General features: G+C 42.2%; 1 protein-coding gene across 1 annotated transcript; it reads left to right on the plus strand.

Moving 5' to 3' along the window:
* Nucleotides 1-4,659: 4,659 nt before the first annotated feature.
* On the plus strand, nt 4,660-7,104 carry LOC122052279 (thaumatin-like protein 1b). Its single transcript, XM_042613731.1, has 3 exons — nt 4,660-4,796; nt 4,876-5,581; nt 6,382-7,104. The coding sequence occupies exons 1-3, from the start codon at nt 4,748-4,750 to the stop codon at nt 6,539-6,541; spliced, it is 915 nt and encodes a 304-aa protein (XP_042469665.1). The 5' UTR covers nt 4,660-4,747; the 3' UTR covers nt 6,542-7,104.
* The last annotated feature ends 15,949 nt before the right edge of the window (nt 7,105-23,053 follow it).

A 23,053-nucleotide genomic window follows, 5' to 3' on the forward strand; every position in this document is an offset into this window, starting at 1 on the left:
GGCGAGAGTCTGGGACGGCCGACCGGGAAGGTCGTTGGGGGGTTGAGTGTGAGAGCAATGCTCACTTATAACTCGCACTGGGGCGAGAGTCTGGAATCCCGACTGGGAGGTGATCCGGGGGCCTGACCAAGAAATGTTCTGGAGGCCAGACCAGGAAATGTTCGGGAGACTTGACCAGGAACTGCTCTGGAAGCCTGACCAGGAACTGCTCTGGAGGCCTGACCAGGAAATGCTCTGGAGGCCTGACCAGGAAATGTTCTAGAGGCCTGACCAGGAAATGCTATGGGGGTCTGACCAGGACTTGATCTGGAGACCTGATTGGGAAACAATCTGAAGACCAGACAAAAAAGTAATCTGAAGGCCTGATCTGGAATTGATCTGGAGATCTGACCAGGACTTGATCTGGAGACCTGCTCAAGAATTGATCTGAAAGACCGACCGGGAATTGGTCTAAACCGATCGGGAATTGGTCTGAAAGTCTGATTGAGGATTGGTCTGGAAGCCTGACCGGGAATTGGTCTGGAGGCCCGATCGGGAATTGGTCTAGAGGCTCGACAGAGATCGTTAGCGATACTCCGATCCGAGACCTGTGATGATACTCTGGCCCGAGACCAGCGGCGATATCTCGACCCCGAACGGGGGAAGATAAGCCTTGAAGCCAATAGAAGCGGAGCCCATAGCAATATGAAGAAATAGAGATTTTATCATACCTGATCACGAAATGATGTCAACCGACTGAGGATCTGTCTCGGTCCCTCAACTCCCGAATACCCGTGGAACGAGGGGAGAAGATAAAGGGTGTGAAGCCGATATAAGGGAGCAGAGCCCATAGTCATAGAAGGAAGCAGAGCACCGTAGGTGAAGAGAGCAACACCTGTAGATGTAAGAGGCTACACAACAAGTGAAGGATGCAGAGCATATAATAATAATAGAGTGAAGTGCATATAGCAGTAAGAGAATGCTGAGCCCATGGTGAAGGGTGCAGAGCCTATAGCAATAAGAGGATGCAGAGCCTCATGGTGAAGGGTGCAGAGCCTGTAGCAGTAAGAGGATGCAGAGGCTCATGGTGAAGGGTACAGAGCCTGTAGTACACCTGATCGGGGAGTTGGGCCCTGATTAGAGAGTAAGGCTCCTAGCCTGTAATCAAAGAGGGAGGCCCTTAGATCCTGATCGGGAAGTCGTATTGCGAGTCAATGATCGGGGAGTTGTGTCCCTAGTGCATGAGCAGGGAGCTGTGTCCCAAGTGTATGTGCGGGGAGCTGGGCCCCTAGTGTCTGATCAAGAATCGAAGGCCCTAGTCTTTGACCAAGGAACTAGGATTTTACTCTCTTATCATGGAGCTATATCAGTTCCTATAATCGTAAAAAGGGAGCAGAGCTCGTAGCGTACCTGATCGGGAAGCCGTGCCAACCGGCTAAGGGTTTGTTTCGGTCTCCTAACTCCCGAATACCCGTGGAGTCAGGGAAAAAACATAATGAAAAACTAACCTGTCAGCCAGCTGAAGCTCCACTCGATCCCTCAACTCCCGAATACCGGTGGAGTGAGGATAGAAAATAATATGTGCATCGAGATCCTCTGGGATTGTGATAATAGCAAAGAACCTCCCGACGTCGTCCATCTTCACGTTCCAGAACAGGTGAAGGATGTTCCCACAGATGGCGCCAAATTTGATCCCGTCCGGAAGCCGAGTCAGATGAAGCGGGCCTTGTTGTGTTAAAAGTTGATGGGAAGTCGTTGAGATGCTGAATCAGCGAGGTACCCCTTGGACAGGTTCGCACGGGCGATTCTACGGAAAGAAAGGATCAGGATGATGACGCTATTGCTCTGCACATATACAACAGACGAGTCTCACGGTCGTTAGAGACCAGAAACCAGGGAAAAAGTCTCCGGGTCAGGTCCTCCGACGCTCAAGTCAGGTACTTTTCCCCCAAAATCACAGAGAAAGCACGAAAAGTAAAAGACTGGTAAGAAATAACGAGTGAATGTACCTGCGTAAGGGACAAAGCATCCCTTTTTATACTGCAACTAAGGCTTCTGGAACCTAGCGAATGTCAGGGAATGTCAGATGTCAGGCTTTATCTGATGGTGGTCGACACGTGGCTTTTTCTTATAGGCTGGCGGAGGAACCAAGAGGAGTATGAGCCTCCCACCATTAGAATATTTCCTGACATGTGATGATTGTTCTCTGACAGGTGGTTACGATTCCTTGCAGGCCTATTTGTCATGTAGTGTCTGGCCTTCTGACCCACCGTCTGCGTCCTTCGATGCCTGTACAACTCGACGACCTGCTGATCCTCGACCCGCATCTGCTTATTGCTATCCAGGGCACGTACCCAAGGCATGTGCATTCCGATCTGCACACTGGGTCTGATTCTCGACCTGCATCTGTATGCTTTCATCTATGGTATGAACGTCGCGACCTGTACGCTGGATCGGTCCGCCAACCCATATCTATTTGCTGTTATCTAGGGCATGAGCGTCCCGACCTGCACGCTGGGTCTGATTCCCGACCCACATGTGTGCTTTTATCCGTGGCATGAGCGTTCCGACCTGCACGCTGGGTCTGTCCGCCGACCCATATCTGACTATTGTTATCCAGGGCATGAGCGTCCCGACCTGCACCGCTGCACGCTAGGTCTGACTCCTGACCCGCATCTGTCTGCTTTCATCCTGGGCATGAGCGTTCCGACCTGCACGCTGGGTCTGTCTGCCGACCCACATCTGTCTGCTTTCATCCAGGGCATGAGCGTTCCGACCTGCACGCTGGGTCTGTCCGCAGACCCACATCTGACTATTGTTATCCAGGGTCCGTATGTCCCAACCTGCACGCTGGGTCTGTAAGCAGACCTGCCGGTAGTCTCCATCTGTAGCTGTATGTTGCCCACGAACTACTTACTATCAGGGCTAGATCACTTCTGACCCTTTTGACCTCCTCGTCAGCTGGACTGTTGACCGGCCACATTGGCCTGACTTTTGACCCTCTTGCCCTCCTCGTCAGTTGGACTGTTGACCAGCCACGTTGGCCTGACTTCTGACCCTCTTGACCTCCTCGTCAGCTGGACTGTTGACCTTAGCTGGACTGTTGACCAGCCACGTTGGCCTGACTTCTGACCCTCTTGACCTTCTCGTCAGCTGGACTGTTGACCAGCCATGTTGGCCTGACTTTTGACCTTCTTGACCTCCTCGTCAGCTGGATCGCTGACCAACCACGTTGGCTTGACTTTTGACCTTCTTGACTTATAGGTCAGCTTGATTCCTGACCCTTTTGTGGCCCTAACTTTCAGCCATATCATCCTATCGACCCCACCCAACATACGCCGTATCATATATATATATACCTCTTGTGCTCAACTGAGTGAGCAAGGTGATCGGAAGTGCACTTAGTTGTCCACAGAATAGTGCATGAGAGGTGAGCAATGAGCATCATAACACCCATAACACTACTCTCTCGTTATATGTAAAATAACAATTAATTTTACTATGTTATATGAGCATAATATTGAATTGCGAAGCAAGTGCATAAGTCGAAGAGATGATCCAAAGAGATTTGTAGATATGAATAGATATGTGGATATTCAACGATAGATAAGATAAAAAAAATAAGAATATTAAAAAGTAAGTATGGTTGTATTTATTGAGAAAAAAATTAGAGAGGTAGATAATGACAAATATGATATTAATTAATGAAAAGAGAGATTAATAAAATTTGATTAGCAATGATAATAATGATAAAATTTATTTAAATATAGATGATGATATAGTAAAAGATTAAGTCTAATAATATAAGAAAATTTATATATGACGGACCTTAATCAGATAAAAATTTGATGATTCTATTGATTGAAGAGGTTTTTGAAAAATATCCAAATGGATAAAGTTATTATTATCGCTAACTGAGCGATTGAAAACTTCTTATTGGTAAATATATTTGCTATATAGTGGGAAGATAATTTTGGAATATTGGTTGTGTAGCAATGCACCATTTGTATTTTTGGATTTATTTTAATAGTCCCAAGGGACCGAGGGGTCGGATCGTTATAATAAAAGACACTTTTTTTATTGTAACGACCCGACCTCTCTGTCTCTTGGGCGGCCCAATTGGCGGTCAATTTGGCGATCCCTTGGCGGTCCAATTGACAACCTCTTATGTCGTTGACCGACGACCTTCAACTGTGTCGTTATTTACTAGGTCTTCCCATCCTTGGTCAGTAGATTTTTGTCTTCCTCAGGATTTAAATTCTAGACTTTCAGATTAATACTAGAATTTATAATTCAGAGTAGTCAAGTGAGCAATTTTCGTAAGATCAAATTGGTCCTTTTAAGGATTATTTGGTTCGAAAAGCAAGATACCACTTGTAAAAAAAAATTTGCTATCTTATTCACTTGAGCTAAGAAAGCTTTTCAATTGCGCAAAATAAGATCTCGAAATAAAACACACTTGAACACTCTTATAGTGTATTCAACAACTCTACCTAATTGCAGACCTTTGAAGTAAACTTTTTCCAAACAACTTCATCGTCGTCCCATCCGATCGACCTAATCAATCACCAGTTCTTCTTTGCTAGTAAGAAGACGTTCAACAAAGAGTCCAATAAAGAAAGCAAGAAGCAAAATGATAAACTGTTTGCCTTTTTTTTATTGTTTTGTTTAATGGCGAGGGGCTTTCTTCTTGGATCATTCTTCAGTCTACTCTTCCTATATATTCCCACTCTGTTTCCTCCACGGTGATCGTTAGGACTTTGAGAGAATGTCGACGATGATGATCTTTTTCTCGGCAATTTTCGTCTCTTTGTCGGGTGATTGATCTTTGTTTTTTGATCGCCTCTGTTTCCGGGAGTGGTTGCTGATTTGATTTGGGTGTTCCTCTGTTTTCAGGAGTCGCGGCGGCGGGGAGGTTTACGGTGGCGAACAACTGCCAGTACACGGTGTGGCCGGGGGTGCTCTCCGGCGGCGGCGAGGAGATGCTGGCGACGACGGGGTTTGAGCTGCAGAGAGGTGAATCGCGGACGCTGGACGCGCCGGCAGGGTGGTCGGGCCGCTTCTGGGGCCGCACGCTTTGCGCCGCCGACTCCGCCGGCAAGTTCGCCTGCGTCACCGGCGACTGCGGGTCCGGGGCAGTGGAATGCTCCGGCAAAGGCGCGGCCCCTCCGGCTACGCTGGCGGAGTTCACGCTCGGCGGCGGCGGGGGGATGGACTTCTACGACGTGAGCCTGGTGGACGGGTACAACGTGCCGATGCTGGTGGCGCCGCAGGGCGGCGGCTGCAACGCGACGGGCTGCGCAGCGGACCTCAACGCGCGCTGCCCCGCAGACCTGCGGGTGGTGGCGGCGAGCCACGACGGCGGCGGCGGAGAGAGCGTGGCCTGCAAGAGCGCCTGCGACGCGTTCGGATCGCCGCAGTACTGCTGCAGCGGAGCGTACGGGAGCCCCGACACCTGCAAGCCCACGTCCTACTCCGAGTTCTTCAAGAACGCATGCCCTCGCGCCTACAGCTACGCCTACGACGACGCCACCTCCACCTTCACCTGCGCCGCCACCGCCGCCGCCGACTACCTCATCACCTTCTGCCCCAACACCTCAAGGTACACCCACTCAATCAAATCTAAGTCAACGCAACCTTCGGACGCCTCACGATGGCGTGTTTGACTTATATATATATATTTTTATCAAAAAAAAATTACTCCACCTTCCTTAAAATTATTTACGTATCCTAATATATTATTTGATATCATTCATTGAATTTCTACTTCATTACCCCTATAAAATAATATAATTATCTCATATTATACCTATTAAATTTTAAATCAGTAACAAAATAACTTCACATTGTAACACTTACCAAATTTAACTATTACAATGTATATGTTATCGAATAAGACCTAGGTCTGTATTATAGTAGTAATATAAATGTTAGATGAATAGATCAAATTCATATATTGTAGTGTACAATGTGAATTGTTATAGTTATAAAATTGTAATAACTACAAGAATCAATAAAAAAAATCAAAGTTGATCGAACATTATAGGTGAGAATAGCCCAATAATTTTATAGTAGTTGATGGAGTTTGGCATCTTTTGATAAAAAATGACATCTTTTGATACAAAATAATAGACGCGGGCCATGTTGATGATTAAAAAATGGAATGCTCTTTGATTTTTGCCTGTATATCTATCTATCTACTTGTCGAACTTCGTTGGCATGGTTGATGAATACAATCTCGACGGGCGGCGACGGCATGCAGACGTGGGTGCAGTGGCCACCGGCCCATGCCGGCCCGCAATTTATATATAGATTTATTGCTGTAGTTGCTTGTGGGCGTCAACCAGGATTCTTATCTGATCAATGTTTTTTTATTTATTTTTAATTTTTTTGATTTGACAGCCAGAAGACGTCCGGCTCGAGTTCGCCGGCGACCAACAGCACGGTGGCCTACGTGGGCGGAGGAGAAACGAGCGGAGCCACCCGATGCATGGCACGCATGCCGGTCGCGGTCGGGTTCGCCCTCTCCCTTCTTAAGACATGCCTTCTTCTCTTCAGGTAGCGCGGGGCGGCGGGCCGGCGGTCGGCGGCGGCAGCCGTCTTGCGTTACAAAAACAGGCGACGGCCGCCACCTGTTTTTGTTATTAATGTGGCCGGGAAATGGGATCCGGCCGATGGAGTTGGTGAAGAAATCGGAAATCGGATCCGACGATGGATGACGTCGAAAAGCGACAGGATTTGGGTAGAGCTTTCTGCACTTCCACGGGAGATGGATCAGCCTGCTTGGATCTCAACGGTGGAGCCTGCAAATCATAAGATACAAAAAGTTAATCAAAAATATTATTATTATTTATTTTGTGTTATGTTTTAGTTAAAAAAAAATACTACTTAAAGTTTTCGGATATAGATTATAAAATTTAAAATAATAATAATAATAATAATATTATTATTATTATTATTATATCATGCACTTCATTTTACAAACTTTTGGGATTTTTTTTATTGAATTACACTTTTATTTAAAGGATGCTTTTGATTGTATTAAGATAACATGTGCTATTTGGGCACACTTCAATGTTGTACTTAGTGTTTTTTTTTTGAATAGTGGATCAACTGATGGGGGCGAATAAATTAATGATTCATAAGAATTTTTACAAATGAATTTAATCGATCGGGTGTCGACGAGGAAGGAGGCGTGATTTCAAAGTGGAAGAGTTTGTCTTGGTATCTATATGAATCTTTACGGTGATATGTCTTGGGTCAATTTTTAATAGGTGTGAAAATATTGATGTAATAGAAGCAATTTGAATCGCTAGAGAGGAAGAGTGAATAACAACCTCTAAATTAAAATAACTATTTCTCTGGCTAACGATTTAACAATGATATACACATTAAAAATAAAAAACAATCATAAAAGAAAAAGAACACAAAATTTACTTGATTATAATTCTCAGACTGTTAGTCCAAGAACTATAAAAGTTTCATTATCTTTTCCTTCTATGGAAATCTATTTGGAGATGGAGAACTCTCTTACAGCAATATAGCACAAGCGTAGATCATAAAGACACTAGAGAACAAAAATAAAAATATTCAAATTGTGCGTTGTATAAAACTTCAAACTTTAACCCTCTCTTTATGGCCTTCATCTTTAATTTGACAGTTTGCTGATGTGGTACTCTCCGATTGCCCGGAAGCACTCCGAGTGCCAGTATTTATCAAACTCAATCCACTCTGGCAACAGTTAGCTAATGGCTTTGGATGACTCCTCACTTTCCGAGCGCCTGAAAGTGCTTTAGGCGCTTAGATTATGTTGGCATGGACGACATCCTGATCCATTTCGACAACGACTACTATTGGTGTGGTGAGAACATCTGGGAGCCTAGAGAGGTTTTTAGCCCTAGACTCTGAGCGCCTGGAAGTGATCTGGGCATTTATAATGGTCAACTTCTGGATTTGACCAGTTTATGTCTCTCAATCGCCTATATGTCTACCCAATCGCTCAAACATACTTCGTCTTGATCGTCGCCTCACGCAGTATTTCTTCTAGTTTCTCGTCCCTCGAATGCACTAAGCCCTTTCGGCTCTCTCCTGTTGGTGCAATATCCCCTGGAGGTCAGGTTGACCAGGTTGATTAAGCTTGAGTGGGCTCAAGCTTGAGTATTGATGTTTGGATTTCGATGTTTGACAATACATGGAGATTGCAGATACAATCGTCCGTTTGGAGAGATTGTTGATACAATTCTCCTCTGGTCAAGGTTGACCAGTTAGATGTGAAGAAGAGTCAAGTAGGTCAAAGGGTTGACCGGATACTTGACTGGGAAAGTCCTAACTGGAGGTTATGATGGATCGAAAGCGCTAGAGGGGGGGAGGGGGGGGGGGGGGGGGGAATAGCGCTCGTGGCTATTTTAATGATTTTAAAACACAGAGTAGAAACACAGCGGAAAGTAAAAGAAAACACAACAGACGCAGATGTTTTACTTCATTCGAAGCCTATGGCGACTCCTACTCGAAGGCCCGCGGTCCTTGACCGCTTTCGGTGGGCAACAACTATAATATCGGAAAGATTACAATTTGAATTACAATTAATGCAATAAGTAAACTAATACCGACAACACAAAATCAAAGAGTCTGAGCTTCGGGTTGTCGACGTCGAGTTGTAGCACGTTAAGGTCATCTCGTTGGCAGCACTTCACAGAAGAAAGCTTAGAATGTGTTATTGTACTTTAGCTGCTCCCTCGACCCTCTTTTTATATGACATTCCGGGCGCCTGGAGTGTGACGTGGCCAACCAACCAGGATGCTCCACGTGGCGAAGTCGCGGCAGGGATAAAACTTGGTCCCGGGCGCTGACTGCTCCGCGCTGGACCGGCGCCGGATCCATCCGGCGCCGGACCACCTTTTTCCAAGGTTCCTCTCCTGCAAAACAAGGTTAGTCCGAGCAAATACCCCTGCAAGGCAAGTGTTAGAATCGATAAAACATAGTAAAGAAGCTTTGACCGTCTGAGTCGACTTCCCAACCGAAACCCTAGGTGGGCCACCCCTCTACGGGAACGCGTCCTCACCTACTCCCTCGGGAGAGATTACACGATGCGGTCCGGTCCTCAGATCGGTGGACTTTCCGCCTAGGGTTACCACCCCCTAGGACCTAGGGTTACTGCCCCCTAGGGTTTTTCTCCACCTAGGGTTACCACCCCCTAGGACTTAAGGTTGCCGCCCCTTAGGGTTTTCCTCCACCTAGGGTTACCGCCCCCGAGGACCTAAGGTTGCCGCCCCTTAGGGTTTTCCTCCACCTAGGGTTACCGCCCCTAGGACCTAAGGTTACCACCCCTTAGGATTTTCCCTTTGCCTAACCGCAGCCAGAACTTTCCTGAAACACTTATTCAACACGTTAGATCACCACAAACCTTAACTTTGAATCCTTTGCCATTATCAAAACTCAGGTCCGATCGTTGGATGCTTCCCGCACCAACAATCTCTCCCTTTTTGATTATGGCAATCGAAATTCAAAGTTAAGTAATAATATGCAGTAAGGTATAAATACAAGGGAAAAAAATGGGCATTACAAACTCCCCCTTAATATAACCTCCCCTTTGAATTTTCGTTCTCTTTGAATTTGAATTTCTCTACTCTCCCCCTTTGCCATATATCAAAAATAAGCTAGTTTTGGAAAAACTTAACTTTTCAAGACAAAACATTGATTTTGCTAGAGGAGATTTTTCGTTGTGATATATTCAGCTCTTTTTAACTTAGTGAATTTTCTAAAAAAAAATTTTAAATAGAGGAGACTTAAATTTGAAAACCTTTTTGAAAAGCTGCTTAAGATGAATTTCAAAGATACTTAATGTAAAGGAGAAGCGTTAACCTTGGTGTTTAATAGTTTACACATTTTGTTTTAGTAAGGTATCAGAGCCCTAAGGTCCAAGCATGAGTTAAGATTTGTTTTGATCAGGTATCAGATCCCTTAAGTACAAGCATGCTTAAACTTATTATTTCCTTTACCAACTGTCTAACCTTTAGTTACTTGCTGATTGCCTAGACAGCAACAGTGTTCACTTGGTTAGTCAAGTCAAGTCAATTGATCCAGTTAGATTTGACTAGTGCTGGAAGACTTGATTTGATTACTGTTAATAAAGTCTTTAACGCCCAGACTCATATTGATGCACAGAAATAAGCATTCTTGAGTCCAGGCTGTACCCTATGCATCTCACACCGTTCTATGTTTTACAAACACAACCAAGGTAAACCTAGGTATTTGTGAGATGCTCTGGCTGAGTCCTGGGGGAACATGATTTCTAGGGAAAAAGCCTAGGCTAAGTCCAAATTTAGAAAGTCTAGTAAAGTAGGGATTTTGAAAAATCAAAATTTTGCCTAGAATTTTAGAAGTGTAATTTTAAACCAAAAAACATTAAGAGAACTGATATGAAGATACCTGTTCTACCCTGATCTATTAAATTAAGGCAGAATCAATCAAGTCTGAAGTAATAGTCAACATAGATAAAAGGTGCTGCCACATGCTGTCATAATAGAGCTACAGTCGAGCTACTGAGATGATGAGGGAGGTGGTCCGGAACCCAGTGACCAGAGTAGTGTGAGGAGCTCAGTGTGACGAGCCCGATCATCCTCTCGTAGATCTCGGCGTAGGTCGGAGATCTCCTGCCGTACGTCTCGTCGTAAGTCGGAGACCTCCTGTCGTACTTCTCGTCGTAGATCGGAGACATCTCGCCGTATGTCTCGATGAAACTCGGAGCTCTCGTGCTGGAGGCTCGACATAGCCCTCTCTAGTCCAGATACTCGATCGGCTAGAGTGCGGGGAGCTGGGCGTGGTGCTCGAGCTGGTGGTGGGACAGGAGCGGCGTCCTCAGGAAATAGTGCCAACATGAACTCATCCTGCTCTGCCTCCTCCTGCTGGTGCTGTGCCCCCCTCTGCCAGGACATGGTACCCTCATCGTCTATATGGATACTAGCTAGGGAGAAGTTCCTGGCTCCTATAATATCAAACTCGGTCATGTAGCGGGTGTCACCTCTGGTGACATCAATGTGCAAGGAGGACATGTAAGCTGTCAGAATGTGACAGTAGGGCATATGTATCCGTCCGCTGGTCACGTATCCAGCTGCGTAGATAATAGTAGAGAAGATGTGTAGGTTGATGTCTATGTCTAACCTATGACACAGGGCATAAAGAAGAAAGGAGTGGAATGGACGCATCACCGCAATGTCGCGGGTGGTTAGCGGTAGAATGCAACACACTAGGACCCTATAAAGGGCGTAGTCCTGAACTCTAAGGGTAACTGACCTAAACTGGGTCACAGTGGGATCACGTTGGTCCTCAAAAAAATATGAATAGATCGTATCAAGGGTAATATGTGAGTAGGGATTTCCAAAAGGTAGGTCCCTGGGAGGATAGCACAAAAAGGTGCAGGGTGACTCTCGTAACCCTAGAAACTCACGAATGGTAGTGGGGGATAGTGAGATATCCATCTCAGCTGCCCTAGTGGTATAGGTAAAGTCGTCTATTTTTACTAGGTTATTGTAAAATTCGGCACACAAACTTATGTTTACCGAGCTGGTACACTCAACAAGGTTCCGCAACCTATAGTGGTTTATAGCCTCGACGGCTGGAACACAAGAGCGTAGAAAGAACGCTCTATCTATACATTTGGTTCTAATGGCCATGTAAATCGTTGACTCAAACTTAAGCCTAAGTTCGTCGGTGGGAAACCTAGGGTCAATGCTAGGTGTAGAGGGCCCAGCACCAGCTTTAGAACGTTTCCTAAATTTCAAACTAAGAAATAAACAAGCATTATAAGTTTTGGAATAAAATTTAAGAGTGGATAGAAATTTTACCGAGGAGCCATCGTAAGAAATTTTAGAACTGACGACCTCGGTTGAGTCGCGACTCCGTATCAACCGCGGAAAATTTTAATTTTGAAAGTTTTCGCAGTGAAGCCTTCTTGAAGCTTAAGGAAAACTTGAGGTGCAAGGGTAGGGGGCGCCCCCTATTTATAAGGGAGTCCGGGCGCCCGGGGTCGTGTTAGGCGGGGCGCCCGGGTCCCCTGCGGGCGCCCGGGGTTCGTATACCAGGGGCGCCCGCCCCTGGTTTTTGACCCCTGTTTTGGTCGGGGTTTTTTTTTTTTTTTTTTTAAGAGTTTAATTTTAAGAATAAATTTCTAAGTTACTTAATTTTGAAAAATAATTAAGTTAATTAATTTGGAAAAATATTTAAATTTTAATTTGCTTAGTCATCTCACCCGATGTATGTTTTCAATCAGGTGATCCTATCATTTTGTGAGATGAATTAGTTCAATTTTTAGGGTTTAGTTTAACTTTATGTTAGATTCGGGTTTAGCTTTGAGTTCAACAAGTAAGCGTTCTTTGGATAAACTTCTGGACTATGGTGAGTCACAAGGAGCTTATTAAAGTAACCATGCCTTTGAGGTTTTCCAAATAGTCCTACCCATTGAACTTAATACTGAACCTTGGTCTAACTAGTTAGGATCCATTTAAGGATAGCTTCGGTTAGTTCCACTTGGCCAAATGCACCAGGTCGAAGCCATATCTTCCTAGACATGCGATGCCCAAGCTTCCCTAACGTACTATCATCCAAAAACTTCACCAGTACTGTGATTCAAGTTAAATCTAACCCTTTTAATCTATCCTCACTTACCCTGTCGGGTTATCTACTCTTGTTTACCCATTTCGGGTAGATTAAGTTCGGTTACCCAGTCGGGTAAATAGATTTCGGAGTTGTCAGTTATTCTGGACCCTCCTTCTATTTTGATTTTTGGATTTTTGAATTAATTTCGAGTTTGAATAATTTTGAATTTTAAGTTTAATAATTAATTTCGAATTTTGATAATTTTGAATAATTAATTTCGAATTTTGATAATTTTGAATTTTGAGTTTAATAATTAATTTCGAATTTTAATAATTTTGAATTTTAAGTTTAATAATTAATTTCGAATTTTTAAAATTTGAATTTTAATAATTAATTTTGAATTTTAATAATTAATTTCGAATTTTAAATTTTGAATTTTAAGTTTAATAATTAATTTTGAATTTTAAAATTTGAATTTTAATAATTAATTTTGAATTTAGAGTTTTGAATTTTAATAATTAATTTTTTTAATTTTAATAATTAATTTCGAATTTTGAATTTTGAATTTTAATAATTAATTTCAAATTTAGAATTTTGAATTTTAATAATTAATTTCAAATTTAGAATTTAGAATTTTGAATTTTAATAATTAATTTCGAATTTTGATCGTTTTAGCTCCCCCTGGATCATAGCCTCGATAAGGTCTATTGAGGTAATGTATTTGATCCTTAGGGACCCAATACTGTCCAAGTCCAACTTGATTGATCAGGTGAGACTTGGCAACCCATGCTTGGACCATTTTTCAATTTGTTCTTTGTATGAGAGATAGGTATGACCTATATTTGTTTTTCGTTTTGTATCCTAGTCCAGTTCGATTGTAGATTGCCCTTTGTGTTCCAAGAATCAAGTTAAGATTCTTGGATCCCAAGGAAAATCGTTCTAAGGTTGTCTTCAAATCCTTGACTTGACTTTTCAGGTTGGAATTCTCTTCCTCAAGTTTTTGAACTTGAGTTGAGGTTCCAGTCTGAACTGGATCAGTCAAGGATTCGTTATTAGTCGTCTCTTTAAGGAGTGTTACCTCCTTTAGAAACGACTTGATTCGAATTTTGGACTTAGCTACTTTATGCATTAAATAATTAATTATGCAATATAACCTATTTTGACTTACAGAGGGGTTTGGCCATTCGGAAACGGATGCGGATCCGTGGCTTCTCTCGGACTCGGCTTCCGATTCGTCCTCGCTTCCGGATTCGTTGGTGTAGTCCCGGGCTGTTAATGCGAGAAAGTTAGTCTGCTCTAGTTCTTCGTCGTCAGATTCCTCGGAAGAAGACTCGTCCCATGTTGCCTTCAATGCCTTCTTTCTTTTTGGTTTCTTTGGATCCTTTTGGTTCGGGCAGTTTGCCTTGATGTGCCCCTTCTGATTGCACCCGTAGCAGGTCACTTCGAATTTAACCTTCGAGCTTGGTTGGGCTTCTTTCGACTGAATGACCTTTCTGACATCCTTTTTGTTGAAGCCCTTCTTTTTGCAGAGCTTCTTTACCAAGTTGACTATTTCGATTGTAAGTTCATCGTCGTCTTCCGAATCTGGTTCTTCTTCTGACTCAGGTTCGGTTCTGCGCTTGATTTTTGATTCGCGCGTTCTCCCTGTTCCTGCAACCAAAGCCAACCCTTTCTCGGTCGAGCGTGTATTAGTCTGTTCGTGAAGTTCAAATTCTGCAAAAAGTTCATCTAACTTAATGGTAGATAAGTCCTTGGAGACCTTGTAGGCATCTACCATGGATGCCCACAAGGTGTTCCTTGGAAAAGCATTTAAAGAATACCTTATGATGTCCCGGTTGTCTACCTTCTGTCCAATTGCATGAAGACCATTGAGCAGATCTTGAATCCGAGCATGGAGTTGGGCAGCTGATTCACCTTCCTGCAATTTGATGTTAAATAATTTATTGAAGATTAAGTCTCTTTTACTTACTTTGGTGTCGGATGTCCCTTCGTGAAGTTCAATGAGCTTCTCCCACAACTCTTTGGCACTGTTGAAGGGGCTGACGCAGTTGAGTTCTTCTTTTGATAGACCGCACTGCAGGGTACAGGTTGCCTTGGCATTAGCTTCCACCTTCTTAATAAGAGATGCGTCCCAATCCTCGTATGGTAGTGGTTTGTCGGCGTTATCAGTTGATAGTTGGAGTCCGGTTTTGACAATCATCCAGACTTCAAAGTGAGGCTGGAGATATGCCTCCATCCGACCCTTCCAGTACTCGAAGTCGTCTCCAGTGAATAGCGGAGGGCGAGCTGTACTGTAGCCTTCTTGAAGGGCCATTTCAGATCAACCTAAAAAGAAAACAACTAAAAAAATGTTCCAGGACTTGGTCCTGGCTTAGTAGTGCGGAAGGAAGAAAATGGATCACGAACTTTGGTGGTGCTGCACCAACTCCGAGCAGAAAGCCGATTCGAGAAAAAGAATTAGAATCTAGCTATGAAGCTAAATTCTAATCGACTCTGAAAAATATGAAAATACCACGAAAAGTATTTTGAATGGTGGTTGCACCGATTCAAAATGACCCCACTCTGATACCAATTGATGGATCGAAAGCGCTAGAGGGGGGGGGTGAATAGCGCTTGTGACTATTTTAACGATTTTAAAACACAGAGTAGAAACGCAGCGGAAAGTAAAAGCAAACACAACAGACGCAGATGTTTTACTTCGTTCAGAGCCTATGGCGACTCCTACTCGAAGGCCCGCGGTCCTTGACCGCTTTCGGTGGGCAACAACTATAATATCGGAAAGATTACAATTTGAATTACAATTAATGCAATAAGTAAACTAATACCGACAACACAAAATCGAAGAGTCTGAGCTTCGGGTTGTCGACGTCGATTTGTAGCACGTCAAGGTCATCTCGTTAGCAGCACTTCACAGAAGAAAGCTTAGAATGTGTTGTTGTACTTTAGCTGCTCCCTCGACCCTCTTTTTATATGACATTCCGGGCGCCTGGAGTGTGACGTGGCCAACCAACCATGATGCTCCACATGGCGAAGTCGCGGCAGGGATAAAACTTGGTCCCGGGCGCCCGGACTTGTTCCAGGCGCTTGGACCTCCGGGCGCCCGGATCCATCCCGGGCGCCCGGACCACCTTTTTCCAGCAGGTTCCTCTCCTGCAAAACAAGGTTAGTCCGAGCAAATACCTTGCAAGACAGTGTTAGAATCTGATAAAACATAGTAAAGAAGAACTGACGGTCTTCAGACTGTCCGAGTCTGACTTCGGATTCCCAACCGGAAACCCTAGGTCGACCCGACGCATACTGTTCCCTCTACGGGGAACACATCCTCACCTACTCCCCTCAGGAGAGATTACCTGATGCCAGTCCGGTCCTCCAGACTGACTGGACTTTCCGCCTAGGGTTACCACCCCCTAGGACCTAGGGTTACCGCCCCCTAGGGTTTTTCTCCACCTAGGATTACCACCCCCTAGGACCTAAGGTTGCCGCCCCTTAGGGTTTTCCTCCACCTAGGGTTACCGCCCCCTAGGACCTAAGGTTGCCGCCCCTTAGGGTTTTCCTCTACCTAGGGTTACCGCCCCCTAGCACCTAAGGTTACCACCCCTTAGGGTTTTCCCTCATCTAGGGTTACCGCCCCCTAGGACCTAAGGTTACCACCCCTTAGGATTTTTCCTTTGCCTAACCACAGCTAGGACTTTCCTGAAATACTTATTCAACACGTTAGATCACCACAAACCTTAACTTTGAATCCTTTGCCATTATCAAAACTCAGGTCCGATCGTCGGATGCTTCCCGCACCAACAGGTTAGACAGATGTGAAAGTCCTGGTGAGTGAATCCAGGCAGTGAGAAAGTCCTGGTGAGTGAAGCCAGGCAGGTGAAAGTCCTGGTGAGTGAAGCCGGGCAGTGGGAAAATCCTGGTGAGTGAAGCCGGGTGAAAACCCTAGTCAGTGAAGTTAGGTGAAAGTCCTGGTGAGTTAAGTCAGACATATGGAAAGTCCTAATGAGTGAAGCTAGGCAGATGGAAAGACCTGGTGAGTGACGCTAGGCACGTGGAAATCCAGGTGAGTCAAGGTTGACCGGACACCTGTATTGAGAAGTCCAAGTAGGTCAAAGGATTGACCGGATACTTAGTACAAGGAAATCTAGATGGGTCAAGGATGACCGGACATCTGGTGAAAGGAAGTCCAAGTGGATCAAGATTGACCGGACATTTGGCACGAGGAGAAAAGTCCAAGTGGGGTCAAAGGAATTGACCAGACACTTGGTGAAGAAGTCCTAACAAGTCAAGGTTGACCGGATGCCAGGCATAATAGTCCAACAGGTCACGATTGACCAGATGTTGGAATTGGAGACATTGGACTTAGTTTTAGGCAAGTCAATGGTGGTTCAATCAATCAACCGATCGATTGAACAAAAGTCCAATCGATCAGTTGATCGATTGGATGTGCGCTGCGAAGAAAGGTGACCCAATCGATCGGTCGATCGATTTGTAGCTTATGTCGCACGCACAGAAGCTTTCCCAATCGACCAGCCGATCGATTGGGAACCTCTAATCGATCGTTCCCAATCGATCAGTTGATCGATTGGAGATAGGCTGGATTTCTTGTACAATCACGAGAAAGTCTGAATCGATTGATCGATCGATTTAGGCTATTTCCAGAGAGCACATAGGCGCTCTGAATCGATCGACTGATCGATTCAAAGCCTCCCCAATCGATTGAGAGCAATTCAATCGATTGAGATCCAACCGTTGCGCAGGTTATAACCGTTGTCGAGTGTCTTCCTCCACAGTTCTTCGAATCCTCTCCAGCGACTACATCGACGATCTCAACGTCGATTCTCACGAGCTTCTCCGCCCTTCCACAGCCAGTTCTTGAAGGCTCTTAGAGATAAGTGTAGTTACACTTCCAAGGTTCAAGAGGCAACAACAAACAAAAAGTAAGCAAGAAGGAAGAGTTCTTCTTTGTATCTTTGTATTTTCTTCTTGCACGTGTTGTATTTTTGTTGTGTGGGTCTGTACGACGCTTCTCTGCCTTCGGCTGCGACCGAGAAGGAGTATTTCATTAGTGGAGAGCGAGTCATGTGTGGATCATTGGATTAGTCACCTCTTCTTGAGGTGGATACCAAGTAAATCCTTAGCATTAGCGTTGTGAGTGTGTTTCTTGTTGTTTATTCCGCTGCACATCTTCGAAGAAGCACATCACCGAGCACGACGAGCTATTCACCCCTCCCCCCTCTCTAGCACATTTTTACCCTAACAGCTCCTGCGCATCCCGTCGGCTCCTTTCCTGTGTCATCTTTCTCGTTTGCTTGAGTCCTGCGCCATGGCTAGCTGTCTTTGATGCTCCTTAGTCATTGAGTACATGTGTGTTCTTCTAAGTTTCTGTATACTTAGACACATATTAAAATACCATAAGTATCTAACTTAAACTTATTTGACAACACATCAAAATACCAATAATGGTTCTAATATTCTTCCTCTTTTCGATATTCATCAAATTAAGTTTAAATTAGGGTAATCATAGTAAATAATTATAATGCAAATAAATCATACTCTCCCTGCATTTATGCCTAATTTTCATTTCTCCCCCTTGTGACAATAACAAAAGTTGGGATTCTAAAAAGTTCTCCCTTTATTTGAAAATTGATAAAAAAATATCTCAGAGGAATAGAAAATTCTGAAATATTTATCAAGTATAAAATTCAATATTTCCTATCACAGAAAATTAGTTTTATCAAAAAAAAAATAAATTCTTTTTCATTATTTTTATAATTTCAATACACATATTTTTCTAATAATAATTTTAGAAATATTTCCACATGTCTATAAATTGTGAAATTTTACCAACTAATAGAAAACATTATATCTTTTCATAGAAAAATATTTTTCATAAAATATTTTTATGAAATAAAATATTTTGATATTTTTTTGATTTGACCTCTAGAGTTTATAACATTACATTTTTGGTTCTCCATACCATAATCCTTGTTCATTAAATTTTATTCTTTCATTCTTTAACTTCATATTTAGATTATTTGTACCAATTGAAAAAATTTATAATGCAAAATTATGAGTTTCTATTTGTTCCCTTAATTTTGTATTTTCATCCTTAATCTTTTCAACTTCTTCCTTAGAGCATGAATTTTCTAATTCAATTTTAATCCTTCTTAATTCCATGCATTTATTTCTAACCTTACATAATGATCTAGAAAGTATTTTAATAGCATCGTACAATTGATCTAAGGACAAATTATGTACCTCACTTATCGTGTCAGATTCGTAGGTCGAGACTCTCGCTACACTATTGATTTCTTCACTTGAGCTTTCTGACTTTTCTTTTTGATGAGTTGTCATTAGTACAAGACCAGCTATATACTCAGTCTTTGAATCCTCTGAAAATGAGGTTTTGCTCCAAGTTACTTTTAACATTCTTTCATTGGGGTTCGCCTCATCTTTCCCCTTTCCTTTGATCTTTTTATTGAGCTTGGGGTAGTTATCTTTTATGTGATCCTCCTCATCTAAATACCTTACTTTTCATTTTTGCCTTTCCTTTAATAGTTTTGATGCTGGTCTGCTATCAAAATTATTAGTTTTTAAAAATTTACCTATTTTTCTTATCAAGTATGCTTGTTCATCTTCATTATTTGAAGATTCTAAATCTATCTCTCTTCTTTGCTTTTAGAGTTATGTTGTTATTTAGTTTTTCTACGTTTTTAGATCATGTATATTGAGATTCATGTAATTTTAAGGTTGAAAATAATTTTTCTAAAATACTTACCTCTAAGTTCTTCAAGATGTAATAAGAATCCACTATTGATACCCACTCTTGGATTATTGAGAATGCATATATGAGAGCATTATGATTTGAAACCATCTCTCCGAGGCTATTGAAATCGGTGATTGTCTCTTTTAGCTTTGCATGTAGTTGAGCCACCGTCTCTCCCTTCTCTAGTCAGAGATGAGTTAGTTGATTTCTCAGCAAATCTCTTCTGGCTAGCTTTATTTCTGAGGTCCCCTCGTTAAGTTCTAGGAACTTTTTCCAGAGGTCTTTGGCTAAATCGTAGAGGCATATCCGGTTTAGCTCTTGTACGGATAACACATTAAGAAGATGGAACTTTACCTTACCATTAGCCATGAACTCATCTCATTGCTTTTTATTCCATCGTTGTTCATCGATTTTTACTCCATGCTCATTCTTGGGCATTTTGAAACCATGTTTTACACATAACATAATATCAAATATGTTTTAAAGAATACCTCCATTTTTCTTTTCTATTTAGTGAATTTCCCCTCGAACTTTGGTGGATGGATACTTGATACGGCCATTCCTCCCAATCTAGTTACTTAGTTAGTGGTTAGTTGTCCCCTCAGGGTGGTCTAGTGGCTAGTGCATAAGGTGCTACCAACTTGAGATTTGGGGTTCAAATTTCAATATAACTGAGGTAAATGCCTCCCTCATGTGTCAGTCACTATTCCAAGGGCTAATAGCCACCCATAATTTACCTTCTTCATGTTAGCCCTGGGATGGATTGGTGGGGGCGCTGGGGGGTAACATAGTTGCCTTTTGCTAACTTAGTCAGCGGTTAGCCCTTCTGAGTCGTGTTGCTCTGATACCAATTGTTAGTGTGGTGAAAGTCATTCGAATCGCTAAAGGGGAGGGGTGAATAACGACCTGCAAATTAAAATAACTATTTCTCTTACTAATGATTTAACAAGGACACACATACATTAAAAACAAAAGGCAATCATAAAAGAAAGAAGTTTACTTAGTTACAACCTTTGGGTTGTTAGTCCAAAAATTATGCAGGCTCCACTATATTCTCCTTCTATGAAAATAGATCTAGAGGTGGAGAAGCCTCTTACAGTAATGTAGTATAAGTGTAGATCATAAAGACACTAGAGAATAAAAACATAAGTATTTAAATTGTGTGTTGTATAAAACTTTGAACTTTAGCCCTTTATAATTTGACAGCTTGTTAGTTTGTTGATGTGGCACTCTCCAGTCACCTGGAAGCATTCCAAGTGCTTGTATTCATGAAACTCAATCCACTCTGGCAACGGTTCGCTCATGGCTATAGATGACTCCCCACTTTTTAGGTGCCCAAAAGCACTCCGGGTGCCTGAATTCTGTTGACATGGATATAATTCTGATCAATTTAGGTAACGGTTATTGCTGACATGGAGAGAGCATCCAGATGCCAAGAAGTGATTCGGACACATAGAATAGTCAACTTTTGGACTTGACCAGTTGTTGTCTCCTAGTCACCTATATGTCTACCTGATTGCCTAGATAAACTTTGTCTTGATTGTCATCTTGTGTAGTCTTCATCCAACTTCTCATTCCTCGGATGCACCAAGCCCTTCCGGTTCACTCCCGTGATTCCTTCTTGCTCCACTAGAGTACTCTTTCATAACTCCTCGTATCTCGGATTCACCGAGCCCATCAGCTCCTTTCACGTGCCATCTTTTTCACTTGCTTGCGTCTTTTGCCATGGCTAGCTGTCTCCGATGCTCCTTATTTATCGGGTATATGTGTGTTCTCGTAAGTTCCTGTATACTTAGACACACATATTAAAACATCACAAGGACCTAACTTAAATTTATTTGACAACACATCAAAATACAACTAGTGATTATATGCATCATTGGGTGTCTGACTTTATTATGAATACAATTAAAATCCCATATTAGAAATATATAGAAAAGATTATAGATTTAAAAAGATAAAATATATCTCTATTAGTATGAAACCTTTTGTGTAGAGTCGAAAAATAAATCCATGAGGGCTTAGGCCTAAAGTGGATAATATCATACAATTGTGGAGATATGTAAATTCTTTTGATCCTAACAAGTATCAGAGTCATGGTCCAGACAGGATGCCATGTGGGATAACCTCAAACGAAGTTGAAGGGAAGTCCATAGTAGGTCAAGAGTAACTTGATATTTGAGGAGAGATCCGAACTCTAAAAGTAATGATGATCCTTCGTTTGAGGGGAGAATTATTGTAAATACAATCAAAGTGTCACATTAAAAATACATAGAAAAGATCATGAGTTTAAAAAAGATGAAAGATATCTTCATTAGTATGTGACATTTTGGATAGAGCCTAAAAACAAATCCATGAGGACTTAGACTCAAAGTGGACAATATCATACTATTGTGAATATATGTGGATTATTTTGATCCTAACATGACATCCCTATGCAAAGGATCATTGCGCTAGGACAAATGTCCCCTGTAATTTATCCCCTTCCAAAGTGTGTGGGGTCGTCCTAGAAGGGCTACTAAGGTCAACTTCACTTTTTTACTACAATTAGAAGAGGAATATTTTACAATGAGACCTCTTACAATACGAGGAAGATCCAACCCCCAGCGTATAGCTGAGTTGATTATCACATGACATGTTTGCATAATTGAGCAAGGTCGAATCTCCGTAAAGATCGAAGAATTATCCTCTCGTGTGATGACTAGCTTCGGTTTCCTGATTTACTCCCTCCTAATGGGGTAGGACAGTTGTAGAGGGCCACCAGGGTGACAGATTTTACTCTGTCAATTGGAAGATAAGGGTTGCAACGACAATCATAAGATTGAGTTGGCTGACTTTGATTTGAGTAGACTAGAAATATGATCCATTAGTAGATGACTTTGTAATTGAATCGACTAATAAGGTGTTGAATTGATTTGAATGAATTTAAGCCTGTTAGATGCTAAGTTGGTTGAAGAATAATTGTTAGTAGATAGGGATTTTTTCTTTATCAATATTTTAGTCAACTAATGAAGATCTAAATCACGAATTAACAAAATAGATAAGGTGAAACTTATCTAGTAAGAAGAAAAGTTTATCTAAATTTGTTTCCCTCTTATTAGTATACCTTTCTTCTCTCTAAAATAATTCAGATATTTGGACTTCACCTAATTAATCCTAAAAGTAAACGGTCTTTCCTGTTAGTTTGCCAATCGAATGAACACAATTTATGCACTCTCGACCTTCAAAATAATATATTTTTCCTTCAATTCCATATCCCTTTTAATTTAATGGTTTTTTTATGTGTTTAAATATTCTACTCTTTATTTATTTGTAAAATTTCTCTATCGCCATTGCATCATCACTCATCTTCTATTTTATTGAACACAAAGTCATGTTTGCTTTGTATTACTCATCTTCTATCTTTATATTTATAAACCTTTCCCTCCTCTTTCAAGTCAGCTCCCACTTGAACATGCTGACAGTGATTCTATTTAGTCATCTTAAAACTAGAAAATTTTCAAAATAGAGAACTTTCCACCATCGAATGAAAAGAGAAAAGGTTTCGCTGGTCTCAGACAGATACGCAATGCATAAGTAACTTGAGACAGCCTGATAGTATGCGAATAGGACTGTATTAAGAGTTGGTTAGTCGAAGTAGGTGTTTCAAAGTTCCTAATCATCTTGCTCAACTTTTCTCAGTTATGAAAGAATCCCTTTCCTCCGAATTACTGAGGA

The sequence above is a fragment of the Zingiber officinale genome, chromosome 3A (genome assembly GCF_018446385.1).
Source record: "Zingiber officinale cultivar Zhangliang chromosome 3A, Zo_v1.1, whole genome shotgun sequence".
Classification (NCBI taxonomy): domain Eukaryota; kingdom Viridiplantae; phylum Streptophyta; class Magnoliopsida; order Zingiberales; family Zingiberaceae; genus Zingiber; species Zingiber officinale.